Here is a 20,267-nt window from a genome sequence, read left to right on the forward strand (position 1 = left end):
GTTTTTAGACTGTGTTCATAAAATAATAAAATAAGTCGGTTTTAATTTTGTTACAGATAAGTAATTATTTTACTAAATAAAAACTAATAAGCTCTAAAATAAAATAATGAGTTTTTGAATATAGTGTGCCGATTAAAGTGACTGTCTGCAATTTTGAACCTTCATGGTACATTTTTATATTGTACAAGTCATTATGTATACACAGGTGTAAATCAGGCGGTGATGTCAAATGCATAAGAGTCCAGATTAATCAATAGGATTTTATCAGACAGTCGATGCAGAGTATTTCTTGCAAGTCCTTAAATTTAAAATTATTTTATGTATTCCCACATAGAAATCTGGACTTGCAAAATGACTCCTAAGTGACCTAATATAAAATAAACTATTGTAGTCACTTTCTGATGATGACAAAGTTTCTAAGTGCTAAGTGACAACAAACTATTAAACAGTTATAATAACTGTGAAGTCTATCACGGTCTTTGTTTACGTCGTACTTAGCTGCTCAATTTAGTTTAAATAACACTTTTCCGGATAACCCTTTATAAATAAACCATCTTGGTCATTTTCGAATTTCGGCAAAGTTTCGACAAATGAAAAATGCATATTTAGATCAATTAGGTAATGATGGCCAATTACCTATCTAATGTCGCCCTATAATAAAGCACGAGTAATATACGTCTACCGAGTACCTCTTTACAAACAAAACAGATTTACTCTAAAGCTCTTTCATATATATTTATTTGTTTTATCTCAGGACAGGTCTTTGTAGTCATATTGTCATATGACTACAAAGAGCAATTCCTACACGTTTATCATATAGTCAACTAAAATTAGGAGGATTTTAAGAAAATTTAATGCTGATTGTATAAGTTTTTTTTAAATATATTAAATTTTAACCGACTATATAGTGACTTAAAAAAATGTATATAAAATACATATAGTAGTTATCTGTGAAATTGTTGGTAAGAAAAAAATATAACTTTTATTTTTTAAAGAAAAATGAACGACATTAGTTAGTTGAAGGGACTCGGTTCAATTCACCGGAAGGCATTAAAGGATTGGTCCAAGAAGCCATATTGTAAAGGGTTCCAAAAAAGGGAAAGGAAACTCACCTTGTCGTGGTAATTTTAAATGGAACCTTGGCAAAATGTGTGTCACGTTCTATACGTAATAAGAAGTTAGCAAGTGCCATAATTCAAATGATCAAGAGTGTCAATGTTTAATTTTTATTTAAGTAATTAAACTATTTGCTATGAGACATTATTAATAAATTTAATACAAACTATACAGATTTAATTATGATAAAAGCTTCATATAATTAATTTACAATATAATGGATATGAAAACATACATATGTAGTCTATTCGAGTATGTTTAACCCTTTATAAGTATATATGAAACACTAGTTTCTACATTCCCTTTGTAAAATATTATACATCCAGAGGCAAACTAGATATTGTCGTAAATCATACGTATAATATTTGCCAATTATTTTATTATTATTCTTTTGATTTTCGTTTGCTTTTAATATTATGTACTAAAATATTCTAAAAGTTACGAAGATATTTTTGACAAAAAAAATAAAATTACAAAAATGCTTTAAAAATAAAAAATTCTCATATATTTTACCAAAAAAACTTATTAAAGTGCTCAATAGAATTAAAAAACAAGTGACGAGAGTGAATGAGAAGAAGTGGGCATATAACGCACGCCCTTATCTCTCACTCACTCTCATCACTTAACACGCGAGTGAGCGAAAGAGAATGTATCTCACCGTACGTGCTTGATTTGAAACGCAATTTAACAGTTGCTTAACGTTCATTTGCTGTTAAAACCCAAACCAATCATTTCAATAAACGCTGGAATTTTTGTCTTGCGTGATCTTGTTCCGATTGCAATATAGATTAATGTATATTTAAAATTTATGTATATGATAAATATTTCCTCGTACTTATTATTCTTATATATTATCCATATTTTTTTACTTTGAAAATTCCCGGAAATCAAATTAAACTTGATTTAACTTTTTCGAGTCAAATTGTTGCGAGCTTTCTCATCTCGTTGATCTTGATCTTATCCATACAGCTTTTACATAGATTGAACAGTACATTTTCTTAATTCCCTGGAGAGCTTAAGATGTTTCATTTTTTTCACTCCATTCAATATGTATGTATTCTACAGCGCCTATATAAAGAAATTAAACTGTATGTCAAGATAACTTCTCGAATTTCGCGGCCTCTTGAGAATCCCGACCATTATAAGACTGACACGTGATACGTGAAACATTTTCATATATATATTACAATATATACATATAAAAGTATTTATGTTGCAAATCTGTTCCAATTTCGAGTACATAATAATAAAAATATCTATCTCTTGCATATTTAATCTTACACGAGGCATGACGGGAGAAAAGTGTGAAAATCTCCTTTAATGCGGTGCACGAAAAATATTAAATATGAATAGCAAATATTTACACAGTGATGCGCAAGGCTTGAACGAGACATTTGCATATTTAAACCTTGTTTATCCCAAAGAAAAGTTTGTGTGTTCTCACCTTAGACCCTAATCTGAGCACACTCTTGATTTCCGCAAAGAGTTGCTCTTTGTATTTTTCCTTTAAAGGTCTTAAATATTATAATATATGCGGTTTGTCTAGTATATTAAAAAATAGTGAGGTTCTAAATTTCTTGAAAAGCATTTTTTTAATGATTAAGAGCAAATCATAGAGCTCTTAAAAAGTTTACTTCTAAAATTCGTAACATCTGTACAAATAAATGCTGTCTTTAAAAATGCAAAGTTGGCATTAAATAAATATTGCGTAATATATGTAATATAAATATTAAGCATCACAATAAATGTAATATAAATAATGATTTAAGACAAAAAAGCGTAGAAAGCGTGAAATTCTGAATATATATTGTATCGCCTATCATTGATATTTAATACACGTTATGGGTATCGGTTTATAAACGTGAAAAAAAAAACAGATTTTTACGATAAAAATATGATTTTTCTCGAGGGAGTGACGTTACCGTATTTTTTAAATGAGACGTTTTATCTAAATTAAATCTGATATTATGATTTTAATATTTTCAATTAAATATATACATACTTCAATGAAACACTGTTACCTCACATAAATAATTTCATATTTACAAAGAGTTTCGTCTCTTTGAAACTTTTCGAGATATAAATTAAATATTGGTTTTTAAATTAACGAGTTACTGAATTATTAATTAAAATTGTGATGAATAAATGATATACTTAATCGAGAAGACTTGTTCAATAAATAAGTAACGAAAGGTCGATATAATTTCATTTGTACAAATATTTATTTAAATTATTTTAATGAAGAGCTATTATTGAATCGATATAATGTAATTAAGTCTAGAATCTTTGTCATTAGGTGCTGCTTCTTTGAAATTTCATATAAAGCTATTTTTAGTATTCTTGTTATTAGTGTACCAATTAACTGATTTATGACTATGGTATATTTGATTACACACTTTCCTAGAATAATATTAATAATAATAGGTTTCCTCAAATGTCAATTATAATAGTGGAAAGTGATATTAAATTTAAATATAGTAAAGCTTTTACGTTTCTTACAAATGAAAAAATAAAATGATGTATTGAAGTCGCTATAAAAATATTTTTTAACGTAATGCTTTTATTTTTATACGACACGATTTTATTGCTTTTGACGCGAATTTTTGCCTTTTGCGAAGTGTTGTTTTAGCGCTCTCTTATTGACTAAAATATACTTATTTATTATAATTAGTAATTCCGTTCCATTTTAAATGCACTTAATTCTAAAAATAAAACTTTATTTTTAATTTAAAATGAGCTCTAAATTTATATAAATGTTATGTATTGTCGCGCGATAAACTGCTAGCGATTAATTGCTGGCGGTGAATTGCAAGCAAACTTCATCCAATCGTTTTTTAGAAGTAAATGGTCCTTTAAATTTTATTTAAATCCTATTTGAATATAATTTTCTTTAGTAAAAAGCTTGAACAGTTTAATTATATAAATGCGTTATTTCAGATTTTGTTTTGATCTTAATTACCGAAAGTTTGCTATACATATACTCAATTTTGCCCTACTTCGAGCACTTCAAGCTACCGTAACTCCCGGCATGATATCAGATATATAATAATAATTACGATGATAAACGTGAAACTATAGACACTAGTCACGTAGGCCCTTCACGCCGTGCTCGCATTAAGTGGCATACGGTTATAATAAAACGTGCGACAATATTTGTATTCCATTATCGGGCACTCGGTACGAACGTGCTCACCAAACGAACAAAAGATCCGATATCAATTGCAAGCCGAGTTTAATTTAATACCTTTCGACACTGTGTCAGGAAAACAGTAGCCAAGATGTACTATGGGTAGGAGGCAAAACAGGAAATTTTACAACGCTCTAGCACGACACCGTAAATTTCGATACGATGTATTGTACGTACTACAACTTTAAGAATACGTTAATATGTAATAGAATAAATAAACGCATAGTTTATATATATATATATATATATATATATATATATATATATATATATATATATATATAATATGAGTATATAGTAAACATACTAACAAAGACTAGATGGCTAGAATTTAACTTTAAAAATTATTTACTAAGCAATGTTTGATTATATTCCGATCCTAATATTTATTTCATTACAGTCGACCACCCTATAGCGTATGTATTGGGACTTACTACGTTATAGGGGACTAGGCACTCATACCAAATTTGAGGTTCGGTTCTTTTAACTGTATTTTTTTAATTTAACGAAATCAGTCATTTTCCCCTATTTTTTATGTATTGAATGACCTTCTATTTAGTTTGTAAACAAGAGCACGTGCCCTGTGTTCTTATTGCGATACGCGAATATCCTTGATTTTTAAGTGCCAGAGAAGTCATCACCTTCTTAATACCTTATTCATCATCATCTTCATTAATAACAGGATAATTTTCTTTATTGTCATCTGTCTGCATTTCTTCTCAAATTTTATAATATGGTGCTTGACATTTCGCTAATTGTTTATTTAATTTAGCAGACTGCTATGTGGAACAATCGTATTGAATAAATTATATGATATTTACATGGATTTTGCATTTAAATTGTGAAATCGAAAATTATTATATTTTAAATATATCTTATAATACTTGTTTAGATTTGTAATAGATATGTATCACATATTAAAATATTATCATTATAAAAAATCAGAATGGTTGAAATTATTTTTTTGTTGACTTTCGCGGTAATATCATCAATTAGGAACTACGGCCCGCGGGCCAAATCTGGCTCGCTGCATATTTTAATCCAACCTACGCACTAGAAAAATATTTAACATTTTCAAATTCATTAAAATTTCATAGTTACGCTATAATGAAATGGCCAACAGCTGAATTAAGGAGTTGCGAAAAATAACCTTATGTGGTAATCCTATTGCTTCGCATTTCACTGTAACATTACACAGTTACAATTCGATAGCGTCTTCAGTGTCCCATGTAACGGTTTTATTCTCATTTTATTACCCGTGAATATATATTATGTCACTGTCAAAGTCAAAAAAAAATGACTAATGGACTTCGAATGTCGTGCTTTTGAATCAGAGTGAAGTATAAATTATTTTGATAGCAAATTAGATGACAAAGCATCATGTTTATTAAGCAATGACATTATGTTTGTTCTAAGAGAATACAATATAATATATACCTCATTCATCATTACAAGAATAAGCATTCGACACGATATTTCAGAAAAGTTTTCATCACAGCGTATTTTTTTCGCAAAAATAAAATATAGAAAACGGTTGTAAAATCGTTAAAAAATTTATCGACTTTGAATCTAAATCCGATTTTAGCAAATTTATTAAAATTAATTTTTGCCAGCATATAATTGATAGCAATAAAAATAATTTCAACATTTAAAATTATAAAAAAATATATTTAAAAGAAAACAATATGTTAATTATTTAACACACCTTCATTGCCTTATTATAATGAATAAGTGTTTTTAACTTTGAAACAAATATGAAGCCTAGGTAGCTAAATTCATAAGCAAATATTTTGCTTTTATTTATTTATAAAACAATTTTCAATTAGGTTACGTTCTTTTTTGCATTTTTACGACATTGAATGAATTGGATTAGGTTTGGTTGTTTTTTATTGGACCCTTTTATAATATGGAGCCTGGGTAGCTTGCACCCGTTGCACCACCACTGTGACCGTTCCATATAAAATAAAATTGAGTACACATGTACCTCAATTTATAATATTCCCCTCATATTTATAAACAAGATTAGGCTAGGTTAGGGTACGATAAATCGTAGCCTAACTCAGCCTAACTCAATTTTCAAAAAATTCTATACTAAAAATAAAAGTGATTTTTTTATATTTTTGCTCCTGCTTTATATTATGGAGTCTGGGTGCCTTGCACTTGCTGCATTGCCATTGTACCAAATCATAAAAAAAATATGTTAGCATTTAGTGTCTACCATATGGTCCGTCGGACACTTCATAATATCTATATTCACACGAGTCGCAGCTAGCTCGTAAAGATTATTATTATTTTAATTTTTTAAGTATAAACCAAAAGTTTAATTAAAATGTCCTAAAACGTTACGCGGTAATCTTGAACCTGGAGGTCGTCGAGTTTTATTAGTTTTATCTTAACAACCACATAATTCATCAACGACACGCGCAAAATTATAACATAAAATTGGTGGCAGAGCTGATTTATAACAGTATAAAATATAATACAATAATAAATATTATTTTTCCAAACATATTTTCATCTTGAAACCAGAAGATTTAAATCGAAAATTGCCTTTTAATATTTATTTGTAGCATACATTTTATTTTATTATTCTTATATCTTATATTTTAATTAACTTAAATAACATTTTGCATAGTTGCTCCCTAAAACCCAGCTGTATTATATTTAATACCATCCGTTCCAAATTTTACTTATTTTCATTTTAGTAGCTTGAATAAAATAGACACTTTCTCTTGTATAAACTAAATTTTGCATTCATCGTTACTTTTTAAGATCATTGTATTTTTATTATTTATGAAAATGTTTTGAGTTAGGTTATGTTAGTTTAGGTTTTTATTTATTTTTTGTATTTTTTATGAAAATAAATAATTTGAGTTAGGTTAGTTTTTTTTTCATAAAATATTTTGTTTTTATTTAATTATAGCAGGGCTGTTAAGTCAGTGAAAGATTTACTGACTGACTTCAACTTTATCTTATACACCCATCTCCCGATATACGCGGTAGATACGTTCTTCCCAAAAAACGCGTAAAAAATTCAATCGATAGGTTCCATTACATAAAAAAATAGTTAAAAACTAAAATTTATCAAATTCAATTCAAAGCCGTCTCCTCCCAATGATTTTGACAAATTCAATATTACTGGATGTAACGATAATATATTTTGCAAAAAAATACATTTTTCTTGATCGCGTTGAAGTGAACCGCGTAAATCAGGGGATGGGTGTATTTCGCTTTTAACATTATTGATATTAATATTTTTTGTCAGCATATAATTGATTTTAAAATTTAAAAAAAAATAAAGATATTCAAAAATCAATAAGCAATAAAATTCCACGTCTATCAATTTAAAATTAATTTATTTAAATTAGTTTTTCTTCTACTTCTTTACTCGTTATATATTATTGTGAACATCCATTTGCTTCAGATGTATCAAACGATACAGACCATAATAAATTTACTTATCCAAATAATATACATAAAACTTTATTTTTAAAATGCTAAGCAAAACTTTATGAATATTCTTTATTGTATTGTATCAAAAGAAAGTTTAGTTTCTCTTTTGTCGAATTGTTCGATTTTTACACAACTTTCTTGATTGTATCGTATATTTATCCCAGAAGAGTATATTCAAAGCTTAAATTTTGATTTTGAATAAACGTTCAATTTATTTTAAATAATGTTACGCGTTTTAAGTTGGCCTCGAGCTAGCTGGTATTAAAATAAATTCAAAGCATGCGATTGAAAGACAAAAACCGCGAGACAAAACGAGATTTTGGTGTGTTTACATGATTGTGCGAAATTACAAATTCATCTGAGTAAATTTCTATGTTAATATTTGCTCGAAAGATACGCTTTGATACAATGTTATAATCGCGTTGCGTATGTGCGTGAATTAGATATGAATCGTTACGAGGGCTAGGATTTAACTGTATTTCTATTGTTCAGGTACTAGAATTTGTTCGCGAAATTAATAAAGATGTTGCCAGACGCTTTTTAGATTATATAATCCTATTGACAAACGGAATTTTTTAGCGCTAAAACATAATCCGATTGACAAACAAAAGTTGCTGATTTAATATTTATCGTCAAAGCAAAGTTTGTTTAGGTTTAGTTCATGCAAACAATTCGGCGATAATTTGAGACATTTTAATAATTGATTGTGCTAAGTTGAGTTGAATATATATTAATCAATTAATTATAATTACAACAAGCAACTCTTTTAAAATGCAAACCACAGAGCTCAGTTACTAATTTGCATTTGAAGTGTAAATAAAAAAAGTAACTAAAGAACCAGCAGTAATAAAAAGCTTAAAAGATAGCAATGGAAAGTTGAAAAAACACCACTCAAATATCAATTTAAAATTCAAGACAATTTTAACTCTTTTAAATTAACATTTCTATTTAATTAATATAAGTTTATGTTTAATTTAAATAAGTTGTAGATATTTATATTTTTAATATTTTTCGTTGATATATGAATAAATATAAGTATACTCTAAATTAAAAAAAACTGCATTTACATTTAAGTCTATATGTTATCTATTAAACGTTTTTATACCAAATATCCCAAAATAACTTTTTAAAGAACAACCTTTTTCCTCAAGATTGACGAAGTACCAATCTGACGAACACAACATCACCATAATACACCCAACAACAATACATCTTTGGGTTTTTCCAAGAAAATCGTTTTGTGTACTTACGCATTTCAACCGCAAGATCAAGTGGCACTCAGCGAATTATCGGGTAAAATTGTGAACGAATCACACAGTGTTGTCACGTAGGCCCATCCAATTCCGAGTAGGTAACGTAGAAAAGTTTTGTGTGTGATTGAAGGGGCGAATCTTCTTCGAGAACCACTAAATTGTTAGCTACCCTCTTGGCCGGTTCGGAGTCAATGGACTGAACCGATTTTTATGCGGCACATGGGGAAAGAAACGTTCAGGGCGATTCCTTAACTGGAACGGTTCGACTTTAATGTGACTTTGGGGGGGACGCCATTTTGTATAGGAATAAATAAAATAAGTGATTGAATAAAATACAAATTTTAAATATAAAAATGTTCTGAATAATGTAACGAGGCAATGATTTTATATTTAATGTTTAGAGCTAACATTATTCCATAACAGTCAAACCGAAGATCAAATTAAACTATTGTAGATTAGTGATGTTGTGCTTCACTAAGTCGCAAGCGAAGTGGTAGTTCTGTAGTCAAATCCTGACTGAACCTAAAAAATTGTGAGAATGTGAAAGTACTTTCCTAACTTCAATCCTTTGATAATTTTGTTATTGTCTAATATAAATCTTATCAGAATTTTTGACTTTCAATGTTTTAATATTAGCTCATTTTTATAAATTATATTTGAGCCTGCTACCTATGCTTGAACCCGTGGCTTCTGGTTTGTAACTTTAGACCTTACGGACTACGCTATTCCGACCTTAATGATCGTTTATTTATACTAAAATAAAAAAATATGTGTTGGATTCGAAACGCTCTTGATTTTTAAATAAATATAATGTATAGGTATATATTGACACAAAAATTATTATAGATTTATCTCAGTAGAGTATCAGACCTTGTCAACAACACATTACATACACGTGTAACACAATAATTAAATTATTATTATATATACGTGGAATGGATAAATCATGTTATTACGTTTTCACTATATACAATAAATAATCAAATGAAGAAATCAATCAGGCGCTAGAACTATAGGAGCATACAGTCGTATTGTTCACGGAGCATCCTTACTCACTTTCGTCTATTTGATACTCAAGCAAAAAAGAGCATTGGTATTGTTAGTGATTAATAGTTTGAATCCCATATAAACATGTGTTTTAAAATTTCATGTCTGGAAGATCGGAATTCCTATAAAAAATCTCAGATTAGATTTTCCCAATTTAATGAATGAATAATTAAAATTAAACTATATAATGAACTTTTTCAGCTCATAGAGAATATGAAATACATATGTATCAAAAAGTCAGTCTTTCGTAACTTATTTTGATATTTATAATGCATACATTGCTACATACTGTTGTGAGTGTCTGATTATAGATAAAACCATATCTAATACTCATATTATAGATAAAACTATAACTTAATATAGATTTTCATTAAATGTAAATAATATCAGTGAAATAAAAAAAATATTTTATGAGCTTTTTTGCGAATTCAAAGACGTAATTAAAATGTCATTGCCATGTTTTTAGATTCGGAGACACATTTAGTATTTTATATAGATCTAAGTCTTTGAATAAAAAAATAAGCTGAAATTATGAAAAGATGCAAACCTAATATGGCACATAATCTTTTAATTAATATAGTGAGTGACCCAGTGGAAGATAGCAAAGGGCTATCCAGAATGAGAAATGCCAACTGTGCTTTCGTGCCCGTTGGGATAGTATTATGTATGTACCAGACCGAGATATTTAAAGCACTGCCAGTTAGAATTATTATAGAACATAATTTCATTTCGGATTTTGCGAGAACTGATTAAACCCTGCGTTGTCCCTAAATTGAACCCGATGGCCAAATTTATCTATCATCTCGTTTCGTCGAACTGAAACAACGAACACTGTGCCGTCGAACGCGAAAATATAATTATGTATTAATCCGGCCGGCAAACATTGTGTACGCTGTTGGTTCCATTAGCGGCGCTCTCCTTGTAATTGCGGCCCATTATTTTAATAGCGACGTAAAATTCGCACATGCATCGCCGAGCGTTTAATGGGTTATACATAATATTTAAAACGTTTGAAAATTGAACCCCCTTGATTCATTTCGGCTCACCTGTTGAACTGGGTCACCCGTTCGCCCGGTACACATTTGGGTCAAACACGCGATTGAGCTTTTGGAACGACCCCAGTTTGTATGTGTGTGTATGTGAGATTTCGAAAGTCGACAGGCGCTTAAGCGCTTACTGCTTGTTGTTATTCCATCATCGCATTGCCAGTATTGGCTTACGTCATGCCGCAGACCTGAAACCCTTTCAGTAGACATTTCTGCACCTCGTTTTAGGTCTTCTTACTTTTATCCGCCCGTCAATCTTGCTTAAAAGCTTTTTCAGTTCTGTAACATAGCTCGAAAATTTGAGCCAGTAAACTTATTTCTCGGCCCAAATTCGGTAATAACTGTCTATATTCTTAAAACTTGGTTTGATTTATTAAAAAACATATTTTATTATTTATAATTTTATAAATGTCAACTCTATACTAACGATTATAAAGTATGACTTTCAGCATATTTTTAAATCTCAAAAATCTAGACTTTAAAATAGTAATACATAAGACACAGATTAAGATATTTAAGTCCCTGTAAAATTCAAATTAGGCAAGTAGTTTTAAAAAAAAAAATGTAATAATCTAATAAATAAAAATGAATTTAGGTTAAATTAAAACCATCGTAACCTAACTGGTTACCCCAATGCGTCAAGTTGGTTGAAAACAATAATTGTATTATTTAATACACAATACGCTCATCATAGTCAATATATATCCATATAACAATATGTAATATAATCTAATAAAATTCTTACTAGTTTCCATCTGCGTCTTACTGGCTGCAAGGTAACACCCTTCAGGACTAGAATCCCGAAATTTTATACAAAAATTTAATAGCTAGATTGAATTTTTTATCATTGCTCATATTTTTTTGGATTTCTTGCATAAATTTTGTTGTTAAAATTCTTAGCACTGAATTTAAATGTTTATAACCAGGGCTTTTTGTTACACAGAAAATGTGCCGGAACTCACTTTTTACTCGAATATCATTTCAATTCAATTTAAAGCAGCTTTTTAACATAAAAAATAAAACAAAATTTATCAAAATTTTGTCTTTACTTTAAAGATGTTAAATCTAAAGTTAAACGAACATATACAAATATACAACTTAAGACTAAATGTAAAATAAATTTATAAGATATTATATATTGTATTTTAATAAAAGTTTATATTGATTTTCGAAGTTTTTTCCAATTTTCGTCTGACAAATCGTCTCGATTCATTTTTCAGTGCTAGTGTCTATAGGCGAACGAAATCTGAGAAACCACAGATCAGCGTATTTTAAAGGATCAAAAAGTTACAAAAGTTCTGAAACTGTATTGGTCTTAAACGAAGCTCTTAATGGGGTAATAATTAAATTCATTTGCGAAAACCCGCGTCCATGTTCACTTACACAGTATATTTATAGCAATATTAAACGCAATATTTTTTCAGGACATCTTTTCGAGAGTCTGACTGACATGTTTCTGATTTCTATCTTTCCAAATGTCAATATGACATCAATATCTTCAGAATACGCGAATCCAAAGTGCAAACTCAACATTTTTGATATCTAGCATCCCTTTTTTCAATTGACTCTTTCAACGTGGAATAAAATGTTTTCGAGTCAATAGGTGGATCGTTTTTGAAAATATTCGTGATATTTTGAAAAATCTATCCCGAAAATATTTTTTAAAATATGTCATTTCAGTGAAATCATATCGGAACATATTTTCATTGGTAAATATATATTTTTGCCAGTAAAAATATAATTATATTTTTACTGGTATTTTAATTATTATTGTAATAAAAATACTATATTATTTAAAAAAAAATAATACTAAATAAATTACATATATTTAAAATAAAACAGCAAATATATTTTTTAAAAAGTAAACACATTCAAATAATTATTTACTGACGCGTTCGAGGGTTGTAACACACTTATTTAAATATTTTTTAAATTATAACGATTTATTTCAAAATATTTTTTCAATAATAAAATTAATTTTTATTTTATTATGGATTTTAAATATGTTTAGTTTATTATAAATTTTAAATACAGTGAAAACTTTTTGTACTAAATAATTATTAAAATATATAACGCTGCGCAGAAAATTTATTACATTATTAATATTTTAAAATCGTCTTTTGTGCTTACTATGTATTTTTGGTCTGAAGCAACAGATTAGTTGGTCAATATTTTCAGCTTATTGTTTCTTTGTAATTAGTAACTGTAATTAAGAACTGGCTTTTGTATTTACACATAAAACATATACAAACTATTTTAATTATAAAGTAAATTATGGTATAACTAAAAAACTTATTATATATTTTTACTAAAATTTAAATTTATGATAAAATTGTATTATATTATATGTTAATTATGTTGATGTAGTAAAATATTATTTCATAAAAACGGGTACTCAAACACCTAAAATACGCTAAAACACAATCAATGACTTATAATCGCTCACATTGAACTTTGTTGTAGCGTCCGTAAGGTGTAAAAAAATATCAATAATATTTCTGAGCGGATGTGTAACCGATGCTATTTATTATTATTATTTATTTAAACTGCAAACATATTTTTAAATTATACAACAGTTCTAATATTATTTTTTATGCTGCAAACCTTTTTTTTATTAATATATAGTTAAGTTGCAAACCTATTTTAAAACGTAATACAATGATTAGTTTTATATTATCTAGCTAAGTTTTAAACACAATCTTACTATATGTACAATATTTAGTTTTATCACTAAATATCTAATTTAACTTTAAATAATATAAAATGTTTTCTGGAGGAAATATTTAGCGAAGTTGTAAACTTATTTTCAAATGAATTGAAAATGTTAGGTATTTTATTATAGATTGAACCATTTTTACCAATAATTACAAATTTTGTGGCAAAATATTCTTGGCTTAATAACATAACATCATTTTTAGTAGCGGTTAATATCTACAAAAAAATATAATCTGAAACACGAAACAGTATTATTGTATATTATAATGAATCATAAAAATAAAATAAATTTTTAATATTTTGACAAAGCAAAATTGTTAATAACAAATAATTCAGTTAAATATATTTGTAGCCAAAAAAATCAATGTTCCTGTACTGACTGTTTGAAATAATTTTGAAATAATACAAAAAAATGAGTTCTGTTCATTCAATTTAATCAATAACATTGACTGTTAGTCAAATTAGGGCAAAGTATTAATATCCTGGATATTATAATTTATTTTAAAATATATACAAAGATATACGATAACATTCCCCATAGAAAAATCCAATAAAGATAATTGAATTATGCACCCTTCCTACGCCTGGATCGAAAGCTCAACCATGAAACACGTTTTATATTAAATTGATACGATTCAAATCTTAATCATTAATATTGAAAGAAAAACATTATTTAAAAGATAATTTTTGATTATTAAATTGACCAAAGAAATATGTTTATATGTATATATAATACATATATACATACTATAATAACTTTTTGCTTTAATCTTTTATACCATTTAATAATATATTTGATTGAAATTGCTATTATGGACAATATATAAGTCGGCAATAAAAGCGTATTGACGATGTTATAACGTGTACATGTACAAATATTTTTATGCAAAAATACGGAATTGAGCGATAACAACAAATTTCCTTTTTTTAATAAAGGTTATTTATATATTAAATAACACGCTAACTTTGTTTTTGTAAAATATTATTATACAATCTGATCATTGTTATGTACGTATACAATCAATCATTGTAATTATTTTTTATTTCATAACATTTTTCATCACAATTATAAAAAAAAATATATATATAAAATAATATTTAAAGAACATTTTTATTAGATGGATTAATTCATTTTTCGCCATACATTTGCCAAGTTTCAATGTTATAGATAGAAAACAAGTTAGTAGATATAGTAGGTAATTTCAAACGTTTCCGTCCATTATACGCTTTTTCGCTCTGCGTCAATACGTCGTTTGATCACTTTATTCTGTGTTCCCGCGGGGGAGAAACTCGAGCGAACGGCTTCATAAGCTCTTGGATAACTTTTTTTATTTTATATCAGCTTCTTTCGAAATGGTCTCGCGTGTGGGCCACATAAAACGTGTGTAGATAGTAGATAGATAAATGAAGAAATTGCTTAATCTATAAAATAACTTTTTAGTACCCAGCGGTTTTATAATATAATATTTTTTTATCTCATGCCATATACGTTCGGATATTTTGATAATGATATTTTTTATTTATTTTATGCTATGAGTAAATTTAGTATTTTTTAATTCAGAAAGCAATATCTTTGAATAAAAAATAAACGTGAAACACAAAGCGCTTACTTATGTAACTGTAACAAAATAAATGACTTGTTACTTTTGACGACACTGTGTTTTTCTATCTACGTCACTCTATCGCAACAGGTTCACTTCCTTTTAACAGGATTGTTGCGGAAATAAAACTGTAATCCTTTTTATGCGCCTAGATCCGAAACGGAAATTTATGAGTACTTTCTTGAAAGTATAAAAAATATATTTACTAAAAAAACAAGCTCGCTCATTCATCATTTTAATTTTAATTTGAACAGGTTTACATATTTATATTACAAAAATAATTATTTTATTTTATCTATCGAGAACTGTTTTTTTAATTTTGTGACAAAAAAACTCTATATAAGCAATCATCTACACTGATTTTGAAAAAGCTTCTGATAAAGCTTAAAAAAAAAAAAAGATATTACAAATGCTGACGAAGAGACTCTCTTTAAGCAAAATTGCATTCTTAATAATCAGCCATAATGACTTTGTAGCCATAAATAATAACTACAATGTGGCGTGACAATGACATTGAAACAAATCCATTTTTATTACTCAAGAACTACTAATATAAGACAGCATTGTAGTTGAAAGAACTGCGTCTTAAAAATCCTGTTTATTAATTTTGATTATGCTAAATTTTAAAAGGCTACCTGAAATTCCCAAATTGAACGTTTCACTTAGTAATAAAATTATTAATTTAATCTAAGAAAATAAGATTTGTTTTGCTGCTTTATTGATTTGTAATCCAATTTCCAGGTTTCAGTGATCCGTACTGCATGCTCGGAATACAGCCTGTGGGCGCTCCTCCGTCTCCTCAGCCGCCATCTCCTCGCCTCAGCGAACCTTCCATGGAAGAACACGGCTCTCCGGGTCACGATAAGCTGCGCAAACACCACAGCTTCCGTCTCAGTTTCAAAAGACGTGAGGGATCATCTCGGCGAGAGCACAGAGACAGTCTGGCCGGTCAGGTCCCAGCCAAGTTCATCAGGGCCACCTCGGTTAAACCGCACACGCTGAGCCCCAAGTGGAACGAGAAGTTCAGATTGTGAGTGTGTCATAATATTATATACTATTTCTACGTATACATTGTGAGCTTAAGTATGATTTATGCGAGTCTGAGAAGCGTTTCAGCTGTAACGTTCGTCTTCCCTTGGAATATGTTTTTAGTTCAACCTTGATTTATTTTTCTTATGCAACACGTAATCTATGATAATATTACAATTAGTAAATTAATTTAGAATTTAATTCCAATAGCATCAATAGCCAGATAAATTAACTGAAAAATAATATAGCACTCCAATAAAGTATCGTCCCAATAGCTTACCTTTAAACTAAACTAAAAATGGTTATAAGTCAGTAACTTTAATACTACATATTTATTTGTTTAAAACATGGGAAAGCAAAAGTTGAAAATTATAAAATATAGAAGTTGACGTACAATTGTAAAAAAATTGCCGTTTGGATATAAAATTGTACGAACAAATAAAGCATTTCAACGGAAAAATGCATTGATAAAACATGCAAAAAAATAATATACAAACTACGTGACTAAAACAAAATGTATTACAATCATACAAATATCTAGATTTCATATCCCATCTTAGTTGATAAATGGTTATGAAAAGGAAAATATATTCTACACAAGACGAATACAGTAACATAACTTGATGAATTATTTAAATAGAAATTTACGTTCTTAACACTTTATATACCCAAATAGTGTTATCAGTTTCTGAGAACTACGTGTTATGATATTTGCATTCTCTGTGAATCAAATGAAGGATTTATGAGCGAATTTAGTATATCAAAGATTTTAATATGTACGAGCTGAAATATAAAATTCAAAGCTTTTAGTGTAAAAGCTCGACACTAATACGAAACATTAAAACTGCAGCTCTGTTTTATATTCTATAGGCTCTTTGTGATTGGGTGAATAGAAACGTATCTGAATATAAAAATATTTCATTCTTTCTGTGCTAACTGCTTCAGGTGAAAAATTTATGCAAGAATAATTCAGTTTTTTTTACACAACGATTATCAAGTTTTTATAATTATCAAAAAATATGTTGTATATATTATGGCACTAATTGCTTGTATTCATTCCATTTCAAAATTTACAGCAGCTTCTAAATATTTCTTAGAATTACGTTTTCCTCAGTCGTTTTTTATTGTTTCTTGTTAATAAGCTGGAGCTCATGTGAAAATTTTCATTTCTAAAGTCAACCAACATTCTCGGCATATTAACATATGTATTATATAAAATATAGAAGCATACGTATAATACTGATATATAATACATACATACAAATGTAAATTATTTTATGTTTAGCGAAATCGTAACATGTTGTAAATTTTCTACATCTCGTGAATCATTAAATTTTGAAACAGTCTTTATTGTAAACCTCTATATAATTAAATTGTTCGTGTGCATTGAGCATTATTGTATATAAAGCTTGTACGAAAAAGTTTCTTGTTTGATGCGAGACATGAGCTTTTACAAATCTTAAAAAAGCTTAAAGAAAATACAAGCCTTAATTATACACGAGGTCTTCATTTTGTTATTATATTTTTTCTCGATAATTGGCAATACATTTTTTGATGATCAAATAAGATAATAATTATAGACAAAAACTATGTACAAATTAAATAATACATTTCTTCAATAATTTATCAGATCCAGAATTTAGTAATTAAAAATAATCATACTACTTTAACAGCTTAACGACCGGTATTTATTTGCCGAACTTTGCTTGGTGGCCGGGCGATCTCACGGAAAAATGGCAAACAATTATCTTTTTCAGTAAATTCCCTATAACTTGTAAACCAATTAAGATATTGTATTCAAATTTAATATGTAGCTTACTTATGATTTTTTGCATAAATACCTGTTAAGTACGTCATTTAACCAGTGTTTCTAAACCTGTGGGTCTAATTTGTTTGAAATAATAGTTTCGAAAACAAATTTATAACATTGGCAAACATCTTACAAATACAAAGTAAATGAGACTCTTCAATAGATTAGTATTAATTACCTGATTTTTTATCACTTTTTAAATTTAAAAATAAAAATTTTGATTTGTTATTTCTGGGCCACAGTGTCTAACCATTTGTATGCCCATTCTCACGAAATGAATTTACGGTACACTTCACTAAAAATATTTTGCTTATTGCACTTAAATAAATTAAAAGTAACATGTATGCTTTCAATATATTTAATATTCATCATTTCCATTCTTTCCATAATAATAATTTGGTACTATATAGGTGATATAAACAAAAAAACAAACATAAATTCTCAGAACAGTTTCTTTCTAATTATATTGTATGCCCCGCAATTTCTATGAGCGAAGGCCTACACCCATTTCAAAAGGTTCATTGTTGACAATTTACTACCTGCACTTGCGATAGATACATTGGCTCTAATCTTAGGAAAGATATTTTCTACTTAATTTTGTATTGGTTATTTACATGAAACACAAGTTAGATCAGCCCATAATATTCGCATACACTACAAGGAGTTTAGCAATTCACAAAAATATTATGATAATATTTTATTTAAGAAATTATTATTAAAAAAAATAGTTTACGATTTTATCTATTGTTATTGTTAATTTATTATTCTTAATCTTATAACACATCTAAGCACTATATTTTTTACCAGCTTAACGCCCGGTGTTTTTTGCCGAACTTCCCTTGGTGGCCGGAGATTTCGCGGAATAATAGCAAAAAATTACCTTTTTTAGTAAATTCCCTATAACTTGTAAACCAAATAATATATTTTATCGAAATTTAATTTGTAGCTTCCTTATGATTTTTTGCATAAATTTATTGTAATTACGTAATTTAACCATTGTTTCTAAATCTGTGAGCTGCATAATTAAGTGATATAACAAAAAAAACTTGTTTACAAATATAATATTAAATATTTACTATAAATTACAATCAATGTTATTCTCAAAGGGTAAATCGCCACTACCCATCCCGTTTTATCAGCTTACTTTGTGCATACCTTTTAAGAATTCATCTATTAGGGTATTTGACACTTTTTTTATTGTGGAATTCCTAAATTCGGGAATTCCACACAGATAAAAAAATGCATTTTATAATCGAAGTAATGCAGTATATTTAGTCTCCTCTGAACTATCGGTCGAAGCGTATCGCGAAAATTGCTCTTCTCTCTGTGATACTTTGTGATTGTGATTTTGATTTCAAATTTTTATTTTCAATCACGGCAAAATGGACGAAAGAAATTAAGCCTTTTTCGAAAATTTTGAAGACGCGTTGTTTAACGCCTCCAGTGATTGTGAACATAGTGATGTGTGCGAAAGCAATTCTAATTCAAGTGTACGTGAACATAGACCGCGTGTGACAAATTTGCACTCATCCAGTTCATTTTCTTCATAATGACAAATGTTTTTACGACGCCAAAAAATTTAGTGAGTGCAAATTATTATATATTATAAATGGATATTTTTTATAAATCGTTTATACAAAAAATTTTAGAAGCATTTAAACATACATGTTATTAATTTAATTATCACATTTTTAAGCTAATGTGGTGTTCAAAAAAAATCGTGCACTAATCAACGTTGTCAAATTTCAAAAATTTCCTTAATGATTATTTAACTATTTTTGTAAATACGCAATTTACTGTTTTTATTATTAATTAACTTTTACTATAAATTATCACTTATTAATAACAGCAACAATAAATAAAAATATAATATTCCATAATGCAAAAAATATGGTCACTGTAAGTGGGAGCGGCTTGGAGAACCGTTACCAAACAACACACTAGCCCAAAAATATTAGAATATAACAAACTAAAATAGGCGACGACTCGTTGCATTGCGACGCAGTGGGA

The 20,267-nt window shown here is 28.3% G+C and overlaps 1 protein-coding gene across 1 annotated transcript in view; it reads left to right on the top strand.

Moving 5' to 3' along the window:
* unc-13-4A (BAI1 associated protein 3) overlaps positions 1-20,267 on the top strand; it is a 68,218-nt gene that overhangs the window by 37,460 nt on the left and 10,491 nt on the right. The window contains exon 5 of the mRNA XM_088205072.1: positions 16,160-16,448. Coding sequence (XP_088061198.1) covers positions 16,160-16,448 — 289 coding nt within the window. The remainder of the gene's footprint in view (positions 1-16,159; positions 16,449-20,267) is intronic.

This window comes from Plectrocnemia conspersa, unplaced genomic scaffold, assembly GCF_051122295.1.
Source record: "Plectrocnemia conspersa isolate PC_06_02 unplaced genomic scaffold, ASM5112229v1 ptg000002l, whole genome shotgun sequence".
Taxonomy (NCBI): domain Eukaryota; kingdom Metazoa; phylum Arthropoda; class Insecta; order Trichoptera; family Polycentropodidae; genus Plectrocnemia; species Plectrocnemia conspersa.